The following is a 22,369-nucleotide window of genomic DNA, read 5'->3' on the forward strand; positions in this document are numbered from 1 at the left end:
ACAATAAGTCCCGAGCATTAACTAGGCAGCATGTCCTGACAGAGGGGAAGGGACTTCAAAGGCAGGATAAGGTTCTTTCTGTACTCACAGGGAATGGGAACGGGAGTGGGTGGGGGTAGGGTAGGGCAGAGGACATACACTTTTGGACATGGCCAATGTGGGATTTGTTTTGTTGGGTCATATATATTGGTTATGAAAGTTCTTCCTTTCTTCTTTCCTTCTTTCTTTCATTCCTTTCTTCCTTCTTTCCTTCCTTCCTTCCTCTTTTTCTTTCTTTTGTTCAATTGTGGGATGGGCAGTGGGAGGGAGAGAAAAAAATAGTTGTAAAAATCAATCAAATTAATTTTAATGTTCACTTGTATAATAGGAATATTCTTACTTGCACTTCCTGACTCACAGGGATTCTATGAGCCAAGTACTTTGTGAACTTTCAATTGCTTTAGAAAGGTGTGTTATTTTTATTAAGCAGAGGGGATTTAGGAATATAGACAATCCTCAGAAAGCCAGGACCTGGGCAGGCACTGACTGTACCAGGAGAGCTTTAGGCTGAGGGAGGGGGGTGTTATTGTTCAGGCGTTTTTTTAGTCATGTACAACTCTTCATGACCCCATTTGGGGTTTTCTTGGCAAAGATACTGGAGTTGTTTGCCCTTTCCTTCTCCAGCTCATTTTACAAATGGGGAAACTGAGGCAAACAGGGTGAAATGACTTGCCCGGAGTCATATAGCTAGTAAGTGTCTGAGGTCTGATTTGAACTCAGGAAGATGAGTCTTCCTGACTCCATGCCTTATAGCACCACTTAGTTGCCCTGTGGTGTGTGTGTGTGTGTATGTGCAGAAATGAAACTTGAACTCTGAATCTATTCTACAGACCCTCAAAGCACCCCCCCCAAAAACCCCAAAACCAAACCAAACAAAACCATGGGCCCCAAAACCAGGATAAATGTTAGGGAGGGCTAGGATGAGCCAGACAAGGCTGGGAAGGCCACTCTCCTTGATGAGAGATAAGAAGTCACGGGGGATGGATGAAGGTGTCTCCCTCTGTGTTACTTGCCAGGAAGGGTCCACCCTGAAATGTAACCCGTGTAAGATAAACAAGAGTCTGGGGATTTGTAACCTCTCATGGGGCAAGTCATTCCGTAATGACAGAAGATGCTGGCAGTTGATAAGGAGTATTGAAAAGTAGACATGGAAAAAGCTGTTGAGTAAGACTCTGTGGAGGTTTCTCCAGTACTTCCCAGAGAGAGGAGGCTCCAATTGGGAGCCATTAGTTTTAATTCTTTGCCTCCCTGGGGTGGACGAGGCAGGTCATTAGGCTGCCAAAACTTGGTGGAAATATTCTTTGGGAACAGTGGGTGCTCTTTGTTCCTATTCAGTGATTGCCAAGCCATTTCCTCATTTGTAATTTGATTTCTCCAATGGACCTACTCACCGTGAGGCGGTGTCTAAGCAGAGGCCTGAGGCTGGTGGGGAGCTCCTCTGGGAACTGCCCTAGCTCCCCCAAGTTGATGGCCACACTTCCTCTTTACGCTAATCTTGGAGCTGCCATTTTGGAGGCTAAGGAGTATGGAAGAAATGTCTTCAAGACTACAAGGGTGAAGCAGGAGAGATTATTTTTAAAGGCAGCTAGGTGACTTGGTGGAGAGAGCGCAGGGCTTGGAGTCAGCAAGTTCTGGATTCAAATCTTGCCTCGGATGCTTACTAGCTGTGTGATACTTTGTAAATCATTTAACCGCCCAGCTTTGGTTTCCCCATCTATAAAATGGGAATAATAACAGCACTTACCTCCCAGGGTTGTTGCGAGGGTCAAGTGAGATAATCTGAAAGTGCTATATAAATGCTAGCTGTTCTTATTAATAATTAGAAGCCATCCTGCAGAAAGTCAGGCAAGGTCAGCTGTGCTGCCACCTAGGGGCTTCTGGAAGAATATGAGAGTATGTGGGCATGGGGCTTGAGGAGGAGTGGTAGCTCAGGAAAGAATTTATTTCTACCATGCATTTTAGGCCTGGTGGGATCCATTAAATCATTAGAAAAAGCTTGATGGTGTAGTGGATAGAGCACCAGGCCTGGGATCAGGAAGACTTGATCCTGAGTAAATCATTTGTAAATGGGAATGAGAATAGCACCTCCCTTTCAAGGTTGTTGTTAGGAACAAGGGAGATAATTAATTGTAAACTACAGTGCCGGGCACATAGTAAGGGCTATATATATGTTAGTTATTATTTATGTGGGGCAGCTAAGTAGCACAGTAGACAGAGTGAGCCTGGAGTCAGGAAGACCCAAGTTCAAATCTGGCTTCACATACTTGTTGGCTGTGTGACCCTGGGCAAGTCACTTAACCTCTTTCTTTCTTGGTTTCCTCAACTGAAAAATGAGGATCCATTGAGATAATAATTGAGAAATCCTTAGCACAATGTTTGGCACATAGTAAAGCCTGGATAAATGCTAGTTATTGTTATTATTCAACAAATATAGGTACCTAACACTATACAGAGAAGTAGCTAGATGGCTCAGTGGATAGAGCATTAGGCCTGGAGTCAGAAAGACCTGAATTCAAATCTGGCTTCAGACACTTACTAGCTGGGTGACCCTGGGCAAGTCACTTAACCTCTGTTTGCCTTACTCCACTGGAGAAGGAAATGACAAACTACTCCAGTATCTGTCAAAAAAAATCCATGGACAGTATTGGTATGCTATGGTCCATGGAGTCATGAAGAGTTGAATACAACTGAACAACTACAAGCACTATAGAAGGATGCATTTCCAGTGATGGGGAGCTCACTAATACAAAAGGCAGGGTATTCTACTGTTGAACACCACTAAGAAGAAGTTTTTGAAGTGAGTCTTAAAAGATTTTCACATGGTGACTCACATAGAAATGTTGGAAATAATAGCATAGATCAGGGTAGTAGATTGTCCTTATAGGGCATTCAATGCCCTGTAATGGTCCAGAATAGTACAGATGGCATTGTATGCTCATGTAGGACTGTCTAATTGAAAATGGAACCAGTTCCCATGCCTTCCCTAGCTCCTAGCTGGGAAAACTGCACATTGGCTGTGGAGTGGATGAATCCTTCAGGTAGGGTGAGAACCACAGATTTCTCCTAAAGTCTCTTCCAATTCTGAGATTGTGTCATTAGAGAAATCACCCTGCCTGGGATTGTCAGACCTTTATGAGAGGAAGGGGAGTTTCATTGAAGGTAGTTGTCTAGGCTGGGCTGGGGTTTAGCTGCCAGTGTTACCTTCTGTGCTGTTTGGAGTTCTTACTATTTATTATTATTATTTACAAAACCAAAGGATTCTGAAATGGATGGTCATGTACCAGTTGGGCTTTCTATTTTTGGAATGGTGGATCATCCTGAGTGTGTACTTCACAGGATTGCAGACTGTTTGGAGAGGAAAGGAGATTAGTATGTGTCTAGTACAAGCCCCTCACTTTTCTAATGAGGAACCTGTGGTCTGGTGAAGTAAAGGGATTTGTCTAAGGTCACACAGATAACAAAGAGCAAAGCTAGGATTTGAGCCAAGACCTTGTGACTTCAAGTGAAATGTTCTTCCTGCTACAACATATTGTATCTTACAGGTTCATGACTTTTTATCAATTGGTGGGGAATGAATGATGGAAGGAAGGATGGATAAGTGACACCACAGCAATATGACCAGGATACTCCCCTACTCCCAGTTCCATCAGGAGGCTTTGTGATTTGATGACAGTGAACCCAGAGATAGTAGAACCAATGATCTTGATCCCAAATGGGCAAACTCAAAATCGGCATAGTCCCAGGCAGAAAATGTCATTCTTTTCTGTGGCTATGAGGCAGCCAGGTGTTCCCAACCTAGAGAGGGGTGTGAGCCTCTGACCCAGATCCATCCTGGGACAATATAGTTTTCTTTCATGACCAATTCTTGTTTACCTGACCCAAGTAAATCGAATGTGCATATTCTTGTTTCCTTTGTCCTTTTCTTTCCTCAAAGACAGAAATGAATTGGGATACATCAGTGTGGCAATGCCTTCCACCAAGCAGATCACATCCTGTTAAGACTCTGCTAGTAGATGGGGTGAATTGACTTGCCCTGGGTTGAGCAACTTGAAAGTATCAGAGGTGGGAAGCCAAACCCAAGTCTGTGTAACTTCAGATCTAACACTATTCATTCACTCATTGCACCACACTGCTTCTGGTCCCTTCTGAATAAACTCTAGCAAATTCCTTCTTGTGGTAAGGATTATGTGGATACAAAAGCTATAAAAAGAAAGAGGGTGGGGCAGCTAGGTGGTGCAGTGGATAGAGCACTGACCCTGGAGTCAGGAGGACCTGAGTTCAAATCTGGTCTCAGATACTTGACACTTACTAACTGTGTGACTCTGGGCAAGTCACTTAATCCCAACTGCCTCACACACAAACAAAACAAAACAAAACAAAAAATCCCAAAAAATAAAAAAAGAGGAAGAGGGAACAAATCCTAGAATCGAACATCTAATTGTGATGGCAATGATGGAATGAGGGAGACAAGTCATTTGGACTTGTCTTCAGCAGATTTCCAAACTCAGGGAGCCAAGGACTTAGAGATCAGGAAGAATCACATGATTCAGGGGCAGCTAGATGGTGCAGTGGATAAAGCACTGACCCTTGATTCAGGAGGTCCTGAGTTCAAATCTGGTCTCAGACACTTGACATTTACTAGCTGTGTGACCCTGGGCAAGTCACTTAACCCTCATTTGCCCCACCAAAAAAAAAAAAGAAAAAAAAGAATCATGTGATTCTTTTGGTCCTTCTTTGAGTGCCTTGAGTTGGAGAGGGGGTGGTGGTGTGGGGATTGAAAAAAATGAGAAAACTGTGAAAATAAATAGTGCAGGGGTCAAAGGTAAAATTTCCTGGACTGTTCTCAAATGGGAATTAGTACCTGGCTCATATCAGACAGATCTAAGGTCTGGTCCTGGCTCCCTCACCATCCCTCTATTCCCCTGGCCAATATAAGAGAGAAAATAGAAACAGACACATCTTCATCCTTTGATGATGCTTAGCACACTTTATTCACCCCACCAGGCAGAGGAGGGGGTATTGTCCTTGGAGAGCTCAGTCCATGAGGTACAGTGGCTAGGACAGGTGCTGTCCACAAAGACAGTCAAGAGCATTGATGTTGTAGGCAGAAAGAGTAAGGGAGACAATAAGTTAAGAGCCACATAACTTATGAAAAAATAATATATATTTCTATGTATCTCATATCCCATTGTTGTGTTGCACCCTTAGAGACCAATAAATAGTGTGGAAAACAGCAGGTATCGACTTTGTTTGGGGTTGGGAGGAGGTTGGTCATCTCCCCAGACAGAGATGTGTGTGAGCCCCTGTCCTCTTGCTTTCTTACCTGCCACTCAGGGAGTGGATAACCTTCTACTCTGCTTAGCAGCTTGGAGTACTAAGGTTATTAAGACCAAAGAAAGGGACAGAGTCTGGACACCCAGTGCCTTGAGAAGTGGGACTTGGGGCTGAGTGAGAAGCTAGGGCTAGGAGCATTAGGAAGCCCCAGGGGAGAGAAGAGGACTGAGGAAGGGAAAAGATGGGCTCTGATGTGGGAGAAGATGGAGGAAAGGGAGGGGTCTGCTGTTGATGAGAGATTTCAGACTGAAAAAGGGGGTGATTAGAAGGCAGCTTGGAATCTGCCTGGAAAAGGGGAAGAAGCTAATAGGGTCACAGAGCCAAGCACCCCTGTTTTAGATACTGAGTATTTTTCTCTGGTGTCTTTTTTTTTTTTTTTTTTTTTGGTGTGAGGCAATTGGGGTTAAGTGACTTGCCCAGGGTTACACAGCTAGTAAGTGTTAAGTGTCTGAGGCCGCATTGGAACTCAGGTCCTCCTGATTCCAGGGCTGGTGCTCTATCAACTGTGCCACCTAGCTGCCCCACTCTGGTGTCTTTTAAAGACATTCATTTTGGGGTTGATAGGATGCCCTCTTTAGAGAAGCTATGGAAGACAGTAGCCAAGGAGACTCCTTACCCACCCACAGGTAGATTCTCTACCCTCAGGGCTCCAAAGGGCTCTAAGTAAGTCTTCTTCATGGCCCAGTGGGCAGGAAGGCAGGAAGGCAGAGGGGCAAGGGATAAGCTGTTAGTCCTGTGAGAGGGTAAAGGGCAGCAAATCCAGCCAAACATGACCAAAAGTGAGAAGTAGGTACAAGGCATTTCTGGTTCTATCTTTGGGGGCATGAGGCGGGGATGGTCTTGGCAATGTGGATGTATTGGAGATAGGAGACCTGTGCCTTTTTGGGTAGTGTACATAGCTAGAGAATAGGAATTCAAGTGTGGGGCCACAGGGGCACCAGGGCAAGGGGCCCTGGCTGGACCCCATGGTAGCTGCACCTGAATAAGGCAAGATGAGATTCCCTCTAGTGGTATATGGGAAGGGTTACGTGTTAGCAACATCCATGAGAACTTGGAAAAGCTGGGAGAAGGGATCTTTTAACCCTTTCCTCCCACTCAATGGCAAGAATATTAGGTTTCTCTGATAAGGAGATGGGAAGCTGGCTCAGGAACAAGCCAATGGACTATTCCTTTCCTGGAGGGGGATTAAATTTGAGCAAAGGTCCTGGGAGTTTAGGACACATCTGGGATGGAAGGGAAAGGGAGGGATAATGCAGTGTCTAAACTGGGCCATCAAGGCCCAGGAGCCTGGAGGTGAATTCCCTGGTCCCACCCAGAAGAACATCTAATTTCTTCCCCAGGAATCCCCACACCCTGCCTCCTTTTAATACTGTCAGGTGTTTAAGGAATAAGTAAAGGTTGGTGGTGAGGAAGGTAGTGGGCTTTCATCCTCCCTGCTAATCTGGCCGATCAGTGGCACCCAAGCTTCCTTTCCTCCGCCCATTCCCTGGAGGTGCCAGAGGAGGGGCAAACATGAAGGTGACCAGACCAGGGAGCAATGGGAGATTTGCTCACTCGATCCTGTCCTGAGGCAGGGACTTGAGGGGCATGTCCGGGGCAGGGGATCGTGCCAGAGAGAGCAGTTGTGCAGATCCCCAAACCTAAAATGAAAACTGGGGGAGGGAATCAGAGGAAGTCCTAAAGGTGACAAGGAAGAGGGGCAAGAGTGATCCGGAAGTCCATTTAGCAGGTCCAGCAAATGGCCCTGACCACTGGGTGGGAACTCCAGGCAGGAGGAGTGATGCTGTTGGGGAGGGTGAGAGTGGAGAGGAATGATCGTTAACACCCTCTGGGCACCTTCTCCCAACATAAGGCTGGTGCTTTGCTCCATCTCCCTTGAGTCACTCCTGCTATTGTGGGAGCAGCCAGGCGGGCCAGGGGGCCGACTGCCTGCCTTACTGAGTGGCCTCAGATTCCTGAGAGATGAGCCTCTCCGACATCTCTGTGATCTTGATCACTGGACCTCTGTTCTTCCTCCTTTGGGAGGGGGATTTTGAGAAGCCTGATTTGGAGGCAACTGCAAGGGAAATAAATATAGGAGGTGAGTGGGTCATCCTTCTGTCCTAATCCATTCTCCCTCTCGGATCTACCCTCTGCATAGCTGCCAAATGGATATTTTAAAGTCACAGAGCTGATTATGTACCTCACCCACTCAAAAATCTTCCATGGCTCCCCATTGCCCCTAGGACAAAATACAAAATCTTCATCCTGGCATTTAATCCCCCCCAACCTCCACAGTCTGGCTCCTATCTATCTTTTCAGTCTTATTTCCTATTACTCCCCTTTATATACTTTCTGTTCCAAATAGATTCACATACTAGCTATTGTTTCTGTTACCTGAGATGTCATCTTAGGCTGTTGCTGTGTCTGGGACCTACTCCCTCCTCACCACCACCTCCTGACCACTCACTCCCCTCCATTTGTTAAATTTCTCTACCTCTTGAAGTTACTTTGATTACACTCTGTATTTACTTCTTGGTGTCTGGGTTCTAGCCCCTTTGGCAGAATGTAAAACTTTTTAGGATAAAGGTTATTTCTTTTTAATTTGGCTTTCCTATGCCTAGCACAATGCCTTGCATGTCATAGGTATTTAACACATTTGCTAAATTGGGGTGAGCTGCTCTTAGAGCCCCCTAAGAAAGGCAAGATGAATAAACTCACCAGGTCTGGATCTGGACTGGAAAGCACTGACAACTGCAGAGGAAGGAGAATCCATCCTGAGGAGAGAGAAGAAGGAGGTCAGGTTGGGGGGGATGCTCTCCTGGTGAATCCAGCAGAGAAGGGGGACAGAGCTTATGGAGACTCCTGCTACTGTGCTGTGTTAACTTGGGCAAGTAATATGTTCCTTTGGGGTTTTACTTTTCCCTTCAAGGAAGTTTCTTGATTTCTCTCTCTCTCTCTCTCTCTCTTTTTTTTTTTTGGTGAGGCAATTGGGGTTAAGTGACTTGCCCAGGGTCACACAGCTAGTGTCAAGTGTCTGAGGCCAGAGTTGAACTCAGGTCCTCCTGACTCCAGGTGCTCTATCCACTGCACCACCTAGCTGCCCCTAAGTTTCCTGATTTCTATTGGCCTGTTGTCTGGCCTCAGGGAAGATGTTCTTCCAGACATTTTCCCATTATATAACATACGATAGAAAATTTTTTTGGTATTTTAAAAAATAAAATACAGTGCCCTGGAGTGGATAGAGCACTCAGCTCTATCAGCAGGAAATCCTGAGTTATAGGCCCAGATTAACCACTAACTGCATATCTTTGCCAATTGCGTAATAATAATAATAACAACAGTAATTGTATATGTTTATAGAACTTTGCTTTTGCCTACACAGGGCTTTTGTGTACATAACCTCTTTGAGTCTTATACCAGGTGAGGTAGGAAGTGTAAGTATTATTTTGACTTTACAGATGAGGAAACTGAGGCTCAAAAAGGTCACATGATTTGCCAAAAGTCATACAGAGCAAGGACAAAAGGTCTTCTGATTTCAAGGCAAATGCTCTTTCCACCACGGAATTTGACCTCTCCTGGACCTCGGTTTTCCCATCTGCAAAAGGAGGGAGTTAGGCTAGATGACATTTAAGGTTCTTTCTAGCTTTAGATTCTCTAATTCTCGGCTCCCACCCCTTCTTTCCCATCTTATCTGGTCTAGCCTCCGTCCCCTCCCATCACCTGCACTCTTCTCCTTCCACCAGCTTCCTGTAGGTGGCGATCTCAATGTCCAGGGCTAGCTTGACGTTCATCAGCTCCTGATAATCTCGCAGCTGGATGGCCATGTCCTTCTTGGCTTTCTGCAGGGCCTCCTCCAGCTGGCTCAGCTTGGCCCGGGCATCCCGGAAGGCCAAGTCCCCCTGTTCCTCTGCTGCTTTGATGTTTTCTTCCAAATGCAGACACTACAACCGGGAAAATGAGGGAGATTGTCAGAGAGGGAGGGAGGGACTGGAGCCCAGCCTGGACATTTTCCGGTAGAGGGAGAATAGGGTATCACATAACCCACATCCCCCAGATGTGGAGGAGTTCAGTAAGTGATAAGGAATAACTTAATGTACATTACTTAGTGTAGTGCCAGTGAAAGGCAGTGTGGTATAATGGATAGAGACCTGGACTTGAAGCCAAGCAAGACTGGAGTTCAAGTCTCCTCTCTGACACATCCTGGGTGTGTGACCCTAGGCAAGTCACTTAACCTCTAGGTAATTTTCTAAGACTATAAGTTACAAAGGAGGTGCTGGTCCTCATTAGTAGAGAGAGTTTCCACATTAGGAATTCTCTATGTTACTGAAATCATAGGTTTAGTCTTGTAAGGGGCTAAAATTCTAGCTAGTCTGTCTAAAATGTCTAATGAGTGGTCACCAATAAATTATAAGCTTTAGCAAGAGTTAGACTTTTAAGCATTTATTAAGGAGAATGAGAATTTGGTGAAGAGAGAGAGAAAGGCCTAGATTCAGCTGATTATCTCAGGGAGTCAATGTCTCCAGATCCTCTCCTCCCTCAGGTCCTCCGGAAGAGAGACCAAGGAGAGCAAGCCTCGCCTCTTTATAGACAGTACCCACGAGCAAACGTCACTTCCTGACGCCAAGGAAAACCGCATGGCTTTCCCTCAGACGCCTTCTCCTCATGGCAGAGCTTTCCTACAGTAGCTCTCCAGCAGGTGGCGTCATTCCAATCATTACAGTCTCTATCACCCCATTATCATTTGAGACTGGGCCGCTAGGTGGCGCAGTGGATAGAGCACCGGCCCTGGAGTCAGGAGTGCCTGAGTTCAAATCCGGCCTCAGACACTTAACACTTACTAGCTGTGTGACCCTGGGCAAGTCACTTAACCCCAATTGCCTCACTAAAAAAAAAAACAAACAAAAAAACAAAAACAAAAATCATTTGAAACTTATAACAACCCCATGAGATAAGCAGAAAAAGGGTTATGAAGAGGCCCACTTAGAAGCAGCTAAGTGGCATAAAAGATAGAGTGCTGCACCTAGAGTCAGGAAGACCTGAGTTCAAATTTGACCTCAGACACTTATATGACCCTGGGAATGTCACTTAACCTCTGTCTGACTCAACTGTAAACTGGGAATAATAACAGCTCTTCCCTCAAAGGGTTTTTTGTGAGGGTCAAATGAGATAATATTTGTAAAGCGCTTAGCACATAGTAGGTGATTTATAAATGCTTGCTTACTTATTTCCATTATATAGATGAGGAAATTGAGAACCAGAGAGGTTATCACTTATCCAATGCCACAACTAATAAATGTTTGAACTCATGAGAATGAGTCTTTCTGACTCCAGACCCAATATTCTATCTGCGGTGCCATCTGGCTACCCCTTTGTACTTAATAGGTTCTTTTTTGTTTGGTTTTGTTTTGTTTTTCAGGGCAATGAAGGTTAAGTGACTTGCCCAGGGTCACACGGCTAGTAAGTGTCAAGTGTCTGAGGCTGGATTTGATCTCAGGTCCTCCTGAATCCAAGGCTAGTGCTTTATCCACTGTGCCACCTAGCTGCCCGCCAATGCCACAACTAATAAGAGGATGAAATATGCTGCAAAGACCTATATAGGCCAACTGCCTTCTTTGTTGCCCATCCAGAGGGGCTGGACAAGGTGGATGCTATCATCCTTTCCTGATCTAAGTTTCATGGTCCAGATGGGACTTGAACCAGGCCTACCAAGTCTAGGTTCCACAGTTGACTGACTGTGCTTCCTTAATGATCCAGGTTAAGGGAACCTGTGACATGCCCGTCCCAGGAATATTTTAAAACCAGCCTTTTGTCTTGGGTGGTTAGCAAACCCTGTCCAGTTTTTTTGGCTGAGATATCTGGGAGAGAAAGTTCGGATGTGCGTGAGTCTCCCACCAGGTGGGTTGGCCCCTTTGAGGCACTTACGTGGCTCTTGAGAGAGAGGATCTGGGACCTGAGCTTCTGGATCTGGATGTTCAAGTCGGCGATCTCACTCCGGCTGTTTTGAAGGCTGTTCCCAAACTCGGCAGATCGAGCCGCCCTCTCCTCCAGCTGAGAATAAACAAGAGTAAATGGGAGGCACAGCCCAGCATGGGAAGATTTCTCTGCTGGCTGTTTCCTCTTTTTTTTACCATCCCGTCCTCCTCTTTTTCCTTCTCTGTTGACTCTCCTCTCCCCTCTTTTCCTTAGGCTCTCCCACAGCTTCCTTATTATTCTCCGCCATTTTTCTTTTCCGATTTTTTTCTCCCACTTTTGTGCCTTTCTCTCTCCTCTCCCTGTTCTCTTATCATTTCCAGGTGAAAGCCAATGAGGGCCTGATCAGGTGGCTGCAAAAGGAAGGGAACAAAGGGGACAGAGAAAAGGTAGGGCAGGGGTAGAATGTACAGTCCTTGGAAACTGATGGATGTTGAGGGCCCAGAGGGAGAGTGAATGTTGTTCACCATGTTTTAAGATGAAGTGACAGGAAAGATAGGAGGAGGGGCTGATGGGGGTGGGGTTAAGATGATGAGTTCACTTTGGGCCATGTTGAGTTTAAGGGGCCAGTGCAGATAGACAGTCACACATGGCAGGCAGTTCTATGTCTTATTTTCCTAATTAGACTGTAAACTCCCAGGGCAGGGACCACTGTGTTTGTCCCCTTCCTTCTTTCTTTTTTTTTTTTGCATCTCCCACAACTACCATATAGTAGAAGCTAAATCAATACTTGGTAGATTGACTTGTTTCCTCCCTGCAGTGTCTCCTAGGAAAGACACAGTCTATCAGGGTTGGAAGGAACTTTAGGGTTCATCTAGTTCAATTCTTACATTTTGTAAGTCTTTTAATTTTTTTGTGAGGCAATTGGGGTTAAGTGACTTGCCCAGGGTCACACAGCTAGTAAGTGTCAAGTGTCTGAGGCCGGATTTGAACTCAGGTCCTCCTGACTCCAGGGCCGGTGCTCTATCCACTGCTCCACCTAGCTGTCCCCAAGTCTTACATTTTGCACAAGAAACTGGAGCTCAGAGAGAAGAAATTACTTGTCTGAGGTCACAGAGTGAGTTGGCGGCCATGCCAGTTGGATTCCTGGTCTGGCACTCTCTCTCCAGTGGGCTAGACTACCTCCTTATCTCCTGAACTTATTCTGCCCCCCAAAACTTCCTTCACATTTGGGCCAGGTTCTTCATGAAAAGTTGAGATAGAACAAACTCCTGAGCTGACCTTTCCCACCCCAACACTTACTTTTGAATTCTTTCCCTGCACTTAGCCCACTCCTAGGCTTCCTGGAGTCAGCCTTCCTCTTTTCCCTCCCACCTTTGGGGGACACAGTGCATGGTCAGGGATGCCCCACCGCCAGGGTCTCCCCTTTCCTCTTCCCTTCCTCCAGCCCTTACTCTGCTCCTGGAATATGCCTCAGCCTCCTCCAGACTTCTGGCAGCAATGGCATCATATTGGGCCTTCACCTCCTCCACAATGCCACTGAGGTCGATGTGGCAGCGACTGTCCATTCCTACGGTCACTGATATGTCCTTCACCTGGGTCATCAGGTCCTGGAGTTCCTGAGAAGAGGGAATGAGGGAGAGAACAAGATTGAACAGAGAGGAAGGATGCATGGGAAGCCATTTGGAGTGACTATCCCCTTTATTATCTCAGCTCCTCCATTTTTACAACAAAGAAGATGGTGTTCCAGCATGTTCACCTCTGTGAAAAGAGAATGAAAGTATTTGTAGTGTTTTGAAGAAAACACAAAACACTAGAATGGAGACAGAGGACCTGAATTCAAAGCTTAGCTCTGCGTGACCTTGGGCAAGTCTCTCCCCTTTTCTGGGTCTCAATTTCCTTTTCTACAAAATGAGGAGGGTGGAGTTGGAAGTAGATGCCCTTGGAGGTCCTTTCCAGCTAGAAATCCCGTGGTCCTGTGATGAACCACTCAGTGCTCCCTCCTCGGTACATCTTCTTTCATTTCCCTTGCCCCTAAGCTTTCCATCCTGGATTCCTAGACCAATCTACATTCTCCCTTCTCTAGGAAGCCTTCTCAGATGAACTTCTCCTAATTCCTTTTTTCCTACTTTCTCCCCATTGTCTCAGCACAGATGCCTGGCACTCTGCCCACCTGGGTCTCATGCTGTCCTTCTATTTGGTCCATTCTTGGTAAGTACATCATGCCTTTCCCATAAGACTGGTAGCTTCACGAGGGTAGACACTGTCTTCTCCTTCCTCAGATCCCAATTAAGGACTCATCCTTAATTGAGTTAAACAGCCACCGCTTATTAAAGGACCTACTGTGTGCAGAGCTCTGGATTAAGCAGTAGTAAGGGATATGAAATTTATATAATACATATTCCTTTGGCTCATGGAAATTACAGTTGACTAGAAATATGTGACATATATTTATTGTTGTTGAGTCATCCAGGATGGATGTGACCCCATGGACCACAGCAATACACTACTGCATTAAAGAGGTGCAAATAAAACACTTTGAGGTCTGAGTGGGGGAAAGGTCATAATGACTACCTGGGAGAAATCAGGGAAGACTTCATGGAGGAAGAGGTATTTGAGTTGGATTTGGAAGGGTGAATGGAAATTCATCAGACAGAAGTGGGGTGGTGTAGGTAAGTTACATTCCCGGCGTAGAGAATAACACAGACATTGGAAAACATATGGGGGAGAGTGAGGAGACCAGTTGAACCACAGAATAATTCATGTGGATGGAAATAATATGAATAAAGACTGGGAAGGTGCCAGATATGGAGAGCCTGGAAGAGACAGACTCCATACCCAATGGGTAACATTTAGATACTAAGAGTTTCAGTAACTGAGGTTGCCTCACTCCATGGGCTGACTAGAGGGGCTGGCATGGCTCAGGCTCAGAGGTAAACTCTCCATTGTCTTCCAGGGTATATTTAGGATAACAGCCTCCAATTTCAACATTGGCTGCCTTAGAATTCAGCACGGAGGTGGGACGACATTCCTCCAGCTTTGCTCTCAGGCTCAAACCTGATTTTTAATCAGGCTTGCCTTATGATTTCTTCCTATTCTGCTACTTATTGCCTGGGTTGTCGGGAGTAATTCAGTTCTTTCTGAGGTTATACGTGGAAGAGATTGGATGGGAGGACCTTTTAGGTCCTTCCAGTTTTCAATTCCATAATTTGGTGATTCTTTCCAGTCTTAGAGCTCATGAACTCATACTAATGGATGGGTGATTGGACGGGGCTTGTCCAAGGTTTGCAGACAATTAGCTCTTTTAAAGATCCCAATTGACTGTAAGCCCCCTGAGGGAAGTGGTTGTTTCCTTTTTATTTTTGCTTTTCTTAAATCTTAGCATAGTGCTGGATCTGCATTTTCTTTCTTTCTTTTCTTTTTTTTTTTTTTTGCGGGGCAACGGGGGTTAAGTGACTTGCCTAGGGTAAGTGTCAAGTGTCTGAGGCCGGATTTGAACTCAGGTACTCCTGAATCCAGGGCTGGTGCTTTATCCACTGTGCCCCCTAGCCGCCCCCCTGGATCTGCATTTTCATTGGAACTTTTTCTCATTTTCATTGAGAACTTCAGGCTAAGAAAACTCCATGTTCTGAAACAGATCAGCACCTTCTCAGCAACTCATAGTTGTCCAGAAGTTGTCAGAGCAGTTAAGAAACATGCCTGGGATCACACAACCAAAATGTGTCAGAGGAGACACTTGAATCCAGGTCTTCAGGGTTTTGAGACTGGCTCTCTGGCAGCTAGGTGGCGCAGTGGATAGAGTACCAAGCCTGGAGTCAGGAAGACTCATCTTCTTGTGTTCAAATCTGGCCTCAGACACTTATTAGCTATGTGACCTTGGGCAAGTCGCTTAACTTAACCCTGTTTGCCTCAGTCTCCTCATCTGTAAAATGAGCTGGAGAAGAAAATGGCAAACCACTCCAGTATCTTTTCCAAGAAAACCCCCAATGGGATCATGAAGAGTTGGGCAATACCATCGGGGCAGCTAGGTGGTGCAGTGGATAGAGCACCGGCCCTGGAGTCAGGAGTACCTGAGTTCAAATCTGGCCTCAGACACTTAACACTTACTAGCTGTGTGACCCTGGGCAAGTCACTTAACCCCGATTGCCTCACTAAAAAAAAAAAAAAGAGTTGGGCAATATCATAAAACAACTGAACAACAACAATTCTACCTTATTTTATGTCTCTCTTTTGCCATAAACATAGTAGGTATACTGAATTGAATTGTACAGATCATGATCCTGACTGTGACTCCCCATTTCCTAAGAATATGTCATATGGAAGCCTGAGAAGGCAGAAGCAGAAAGTAGGGGAAGAGGTGGAGGAGTAAGAAAGATGTAAACAGAGTCATTGTGTGCCAACACTGTGCAAGCAAGGGGTGAGTCAGCCACTCTGGGACAGATGGAGGAAGGTGAGTTAAAATCTGTGGGAAATGGCAGTAGGGAAAGGGATGAGGAGGCCAAAAGTCCCTGGGTTTGTGCATATTGGAGGAGGGGTGTGGAATTCAAGGGGGGCAAGATCTTAGGGGAGACGACTGTGTGAGCCTCCCAGTGAGCCTAGTCTAGAATTATGGCTCCGTCTTAGAGAGTCTTGCTTGGGTGGGAATCTGGGATCTCTAGTAGTCAATCCACAATTACCTATCCCCACATTTAGACTCTCCCAATCCTTAATATGTACCAGTCTTTTTTTTTTTTTTAAGTGAGGCAATTGGGGTTAAGTGACTTGCCCAGGGTCACACAGCTAGTAAGTGTTAAGTGTCTGAGGCCGGATTTGAAATCAGGTCCTCCTGACTCCAGGGCCGGTGCTCTATCCACTGCGCCATCTAGCTGCCCCTAATATGTACCAGTCTTACAAAGAACTATTCCATGGCCTGTGAATTCACCATCTTGCTGGCCAGATGAATGGCCAAGGAATTGCCACACTTACTCAGGTCCTGTTATCCCCAGCATCCTCCTAGTCTCTTGTCTATTCCCTGCCCTCCCTTCACTTCCCTTCCAGGTGAAAATTAGGATAAGGAATCCTAGACTCAGAACATTACAGCTGGAAGGGATCTTAAGAGATGCTTTTCTTTGATTTGCTCATTTTACAGATGAGGAAACTGAGGCCCAGACAGGTTACTGACCTGCCTAAAGTCACCCAGAAGTGGATGTTATAAGAAGAACTGGAAAGAAACCTTTGGAATTCATCTGGCACCACCCCTTAATTTTATTTGTTTTGTTTGGTTGTGAGGCAATTTGGGTTAAGTGACTTGCCCAGGGTCACACAGCTAGCAAGTGTCAAGTATCTGAGGCCGGATTTGAACTAAGGTCCTCCTGAATCCAGGGCCAGTGCTTTATCTACTGTACCAACTAGCTGCCCCTCATCCCTTAATTTTAAAAAGCCTGGGGAGTTTAATTGATTTGCTTGAGGTCATAGATAGATAGATATAGTTAGATATAGATATATAGTTACTATAGATATAGTTAGATATAGATATATGTTTACAATATATAGTAACTCTATATCCAGATATAGAGTTACTATATGTGTATATATAGTTATTACACATATAACTGTGTCTCTGTGTGTGTGTGTGTATATATATATATATATATATATATATATATATATATGTATGTATATATAGTAACAGAGACAGGAGTCACTTCAATGTTCTCTGACCCAGACCTAGAATTCTTTTCATCACATTAAACTGACAAGGTAATCTCTTCTAGGGGAGAAGAGGAACAGGTTTTTTGTTTGTTTGTTTGTTTTCACTGGCACAAGAGTTTCCTTTTTTCCATGCTAATGAAGCCACCATGGAGACCCATTTCTCTCACCTGCTCATAAACAGTTTTCATCAACTCCACAAAGCTCTGGAGTCCTTGTAGTTTTGCCTCCAGCTCTGTCCTTCGAAGACACTCAGCATCCAGATCCTGGTGGGGAAGGAGTGATCAAGTGAGGAAGTGGATGTCGGTGGGGAATTGAATTGGAATTGAACTGAGCTGAGGAAGGAGGGGTATTTAGGGCAAGGGTGGGGTAGATATTGAGGTTGTCCCTTAACTCTATGGAGTGAAAGTGTCTGGCTGGGAAGGGGAGATCCTAAGAAATTAAGGGAGGGGGAAGAGAAGGGTGCAGAAGAAGAGTCTAAAAGGACTCTGGGAAAAAAAGGAGCAGTGCCCTATCTACTTGGATCCAGGGCCATCTCCAGTCATACTGATGGTTCTGTAGGAGAGAGTGAGGTTGGTGACCTTGCACAGTCCTCCCTCACTGAAATTCAATTGAGTGAAAGTCATGACATCACCCTCCTGATGTCATGGTCCTCTTCGAGAATGAAGGACAAACATCAATCAATCAATCATTTATTTCTCCATTCTAGGATAAACACTGGTGCATTTGCAAAAGATGTTTAAAAAAGGCCAGTCCAACTCAGTGGAAACCAGAAAGCAGGGCTAAGAAAAATCAAACCATAGGCCTGGGGTAGGAGTTTTTAATCTGGGGTCTTTATACCCTTGAGATTTCAGGGGATCCATGAACTTGGATAGGAAGAAAATTACAACTTTCTTTTTTACTAACATCTATTTTAAATTTATCACTTCTTCCAGTTATGCAAGTAAACAACAGGTATTATTTGAAAAGAGGGTTCATAGGCTTCACCACATTGATAGCGGGGTCTATGACACATAAGAGGTCGAGTCCCTGGCCTAAGGGAGCTGATGTCTGTCCTGGGGCCAGACAGGCTGGGAGGTGGGAAAGTTCGGAGGAGGGGGAGTACCTTCTTCAACTGGACAAAAGTGAACTCCATGTCTGTCCGCTTGGTGATCTCTTCTTCATATCTGAGAGGGACAGAAACAAAAAGAGACTCAGCTCCCCTACTCTAACCATAAGTGTGGGGCTCAGAAACCCCTTTCCCAAAGGATCACCAGAAAAAAAATGTATAATTTTGTATACATAAAATTGAAACTTTTTACCACAAAGTCAATGCAGTTAATATTAGAAGGGAACAGTTAATGGGGGGTTTTGTAGCAAACTCTCTGATAAAGGTCTCATTACCTAAGATTTCTAGGCGACTGATTCAACTGTACAAGCGTAAGAGCCATCCCCTTACAGATCAAAGAATATAGGAACAGGCAATTTTCAAAAGAAGAAATGAAAGCTATTGAGAAGCAAATGAAAAAAAATGCTCTAAATGACTCTAAATAAGAGAAATATAAGTTAAATACCTCACAACCATCAGATTGGTAAAAATAACAAAAAAGGATGATAGAAAAGACACAGGCAGGGAAGTTTGGGAGCTGCAGTGCCAAATTTATTTTATAGGATGTCCCAAAGGTCTGAGTGGAATTCTAAACTCTAACAGTTTAAAATTGAACTAAGGCTTTTGAAACACCCTGGGCACTTCACGGACTTAGAGCTGAAGGCCATCTTCTCTAACCACTCCCTTTTTAGATGAAGAAGGAAGGAGAAAAGCAAAGAGCTTCCAAGACTTGCCTAAATTCACAAACAACTTCACCAAGGCTATCAAAGTACCTTATATATTAAAAAAAACCCAACAAGCTGTGCATAATAAGAGATTTGTGGTCTCATATATAATCGGCTTTCTTTTCATTGGATATGGAAATATTCATGTCAACATCAGATAGTTGAGCCAGAATATGTAGCCAGGTCCTTTGTCTCCAAATTCAGGGCACTGGCTAATGCCAACTTTCTAATCAACTGAGGGTGAACAGGCCAATAAGCTTGAGCCAGAGTGCCCAGGTGGGAATATACCACATCAACATCAGAACTTTTTATGGGGGGGGGGGTTGAAGATACCATTTTCCTTTGGGGACCAAGAAGGAACATTAGCTAAAAATAAATTTTGCTTGTGATGGAAGCTTTTACTTGTAACTTTTAATTGCCTGCAACACTATGCTTTTAAATGTTTTATTAATGCCTTTTATTTTTACTTAAATAGTCATTTCTGGCTATTGCCCTTCCTGCCACTCACCCAGAACTGAACACCTCATGTGAAAAATACTTAAGCATAAAGCACTTTTATAGTGACCTCAGCAGACAAGGTATGTATGTAATGTCCTGCCTCTCCACCAAAGAAGAGGCAGGTGTGTTTTGTTGTTTGTTCTCTAGGATCATTTTTGCTTTGTTTATTCACTCAGAATTTAGGTTTTTTTGTAGCACTAACAAATCTTGTTATTTCTGAATTCTACCCTTCTTTTGTATTTGGAGTATGTGTGGTGGGGTGTGGGTAAGGAGGGAAGCAAGGGGCTCACTTACTCTGGTTGAATATATGGGCAGAGACCTATGAATGACTGAGAATCAAGCATCCTCAGGGACCGAGAGGGAAGAGGACAATCCAGCTAGGGATTGCAGGTCCCTTAGGCTTGGAGTGTTATCTGACCTAGACTCTGAGGCAGATACTAATAGGCAAGGCCAGAACTGAACTCTGCCCCTCAGAACTCTGCAAGTTAGTGAGAGGAGAAGGGGCAGGGGGAGATTCCACTTTTGTGTGTTTGAAAAACTGGTCACAAGTTCAGAGCTTGAGATATGGAGGAGGATGTAAATCAGGACCACCTGGCCCCTATTCCCAGCTCTACCTATAATATCACTGGGGGAAATTCCTTGGTACTCCCAGCCTCAACTCTCCTTTCTCTCTCTCTTCCTTCCTTCCTTCCTTCCTTCCTTCCTTCTTCCTTCCTTCCTTCCTTCCTTCCTTCCTTCCTCCTTCCTTCCTTCCTTCCTTCCTTCCTTCCTTCCTTCCTTCCTTCCTTCCTTCTTTTTTCTTTCTTTCTTTTCTTTCTTCCTTTCTTTCTTTCTTTTCTTTCTTTCTTTCTTTCTTCTTTCTTTCTTTCTTTCTTTCTTTCTTTCTGCCTGCCTGCCTGCCTTCCTTTCTTTTGGTCAGGCAATGAGGGTTAAGTCACTTGCCCAAGGTCACACAGCTAGTAAGTGTCAAGTGCCCGAGGCTGGATTTGAACTCAGGTCCTCTTGAATCCAGGGCCGGGGCTTTATCAACTCTCCTTTCTTCCTATAGATATCCCCCACTGCCCATGCTCACTCAGGTTTCCCATTCATGAAATGGAAAAGATAGAATCACATTCCATATTTTCACAGGGAGGTCATGAAAAGAGTTAATAACCCTAGCAATCAGGGTCACTTTCTTGCCCTTACCCTCACCCTCAAGCCATGACTCCCCATAACCCTTCAGCTTGGATTCTCTGGGCAGCTGTTGAGCCACTCCCATCATCCAAATCCTATGTCATCATTAAACTTCATCAGGCTTTTCTCTCCCTGGTACTCCCTGATCCCCCTCTTCCTGCAGCCCTGCTTCCTTTGGGAAGTCTTTCCCAATTGCACACCCAACCTGGTTTTCAGTCTCCTTTCACTGTCTGTCTTTTAACTGTCCTTCCCTAGGGGGCCTGCCATCTCCCCACCTCCTCCTCTTCCATAACCCCAGCTTCACTCTGCTCTAGCCGGGCTAACCTGCCCCCAGCACCCTGTTTCCACCTCAGCCTCTCTTCACATGGGCTGCTCATGGGTGCCCTCTCAGCTCCCCTCCTCCTCTCCTTACTCCAGTCCTATCCTAAGGCTGTACATGTTGCATAATAACAATATTTCTTTAAGGTTTGCAAAGTGTGTTCCTCACAACAGCCCTGTGAAGTCAAAAGTGTATGATTACCCTTATTTTACACATGGGGAAATCGAGTCTAATAGAAGCAAGTGATTTGCCCAAGCTCATGTAGCTGAACTTGAACCCATAGCCTGTGACTCAGAATCTAGGGCTCTTTGTACCCTCCTGCTCTTTCTTCTGGCCTCTCCTCTGGGAAGCCTTCCCTGGCTGATTTCATTGATGACCCTTCCTCCATCTTCCCAGTCCTGATGTCTTTGCTTTATCCCCTGGTCACTCTGTATTTGTGTCTTAGTTCATTTATTCTATCAGGGTGGGAGTTCCTCAAGGGACAGGGGTGAGGTCTTTTCTAGGAGGATGGAATCATATACTCTTTCTTTTCTTTCTTTTTTTTTGGCAGAGCTATGAGGGTTAAGTGACTTGCCCAGGGTCACACAGCTAGTAGGTGTCAAGTGTCTATGGCTAGATTTAAAGTCAGGTCCTCCTGACTCCAGGGCCGGTGCTTTATCCACTGTGCCACCTAGCTGCCCCTATTATATACTCTTTCAATGCCCTCACCAAGGCTGATCCTTTAGGAGTTAGACACTAACCTTTGTCCTAGACTTCGTGGTTGTTCAGTCATGTCTGATTCTTCATGATCCCATTTGGGGTTTTCTTGGCAGAGATACTGGAGTGGTTTGCCATTTCCTCTCCAGCTCATTTTACAGATGAGGAAACTGAGGCAAACAGGGTCACACAGCTAGTTCACATGTGAGGCCAAATTTGCTCAGGAAGATGAGGCTTTCTGATTCCACCGCACCTCCTAGCTGCCTGTTTTATCACCAGATGTAATTGCCACTGGGGGTACTTAGGGCTAGGTCCTGGGAGAGATCACCTAATAGGCCAGAACAAAAATGGAGAGGTAGCCTCTCTTCTTGGGGAGGTCTTCTTGAAGGCAGGGGACTAGATAGAATGACCTATGAGGGGTTGTCCTTGGGCAGTGCTGCTGCTCCTTGGCTTCCAAGTGTTCTTTGCTGGGCTTTAGGCTGGAATGTCGACCCTGTCTGATGGATGGGGCTAGGGATGAAGTGGGACTAGGTCCCTGAGTTCTCTTGGTTCCTCCCCATCCAACACTCCCAGATCTTGTGTAACTGTCTCCCCTTGGGAAAATGTTTGCCATGGAGCGTAGGATTGCTCGTAAGCTATTCATCGTCCTCCCACCTGCTCCTTGACACTCAGCCTGTGGCTGTACCAGCTAGGATCTCTGTATAATCATTCAGGGAGCTCTGGTGTTTCCCTTCCTCTCCATTATAAGCTTGCTTCTGGTGCCCTGAAGGTTAGGGCTGCGCCTGAGAGATGGTCCCTCCTTCTCTTTTCTATCATTTTCTCCCTGGAATTCCTGAATCACCTTCTGGTGGCAATTATAGCTGTCCTTTCTTGCCATACCCCAGTTACTGCCCCGTACCATGCCACCAGCTGGCATGG

The 22,369-nt window shown here is 45.2% G+C and overlaps 1 protein-coding gene across 1 annotated transcript in view; it reads right to left on the reverse strand.

The window, feature by feature from the left end:
* Positions 1 to 7,307: 7,307 nt before the first annotated feature.
* The window catches only part of KRT80 (keratin 80), a 33,087-nt gene continuing 18,025 nt past the window's right edge, over positions 7,308 to 22,369 (reverse strand). Inside the window, exons 3-9 of the mRNA XM_043968943.1 lie at positions 18,059 to 18,119; positions 17,124 to 17,219; positions 12,720 to 12,884; positions 11,278 to 11,403; positions 9,076 to 9,296; positions 8,074 to 8,129; positions 7,308 to 7,429 (exon numbers count right to left, since the gene is read on the reverse strand). Coding sequence (XP_043824878.1) covers positions 7,308 to 7,429; positions 8,074 to 8,129; positions 9,076 to 9,296; positions 11,278 to 11,403; positions 12,720 to 12,884; positions 17,124 to 17,219; positions 18,059 to 18,119 — 847 coding nt within the window. The remainder of the gene's footprint in view (positions 7,430 to 8,073; positions 8,130 to 9,075; positions 9,297 to 11,277; positions 11,404 to 12,719; positions 12,885 to 17,123; positions 17,220 to 18,058; positions 18,120 to 22,369) is intronic.

Source organism: Dromiciops gliroides, chromosome 5, assembly GCF_019393635.1.
Source record: "Dromiciops gliroides isolate mDroGli1 chromosome 5, mDroGli1.pri, whole genome shotgun sequence".
Classification (NCBI taxonomy): domain Eukaryota; kingdom Metazoa; phylum Chordata; class Mammalia; order Microbiotheria; family Microbiotheriidae; genus Dromiciops; species Dromiciops gliroides.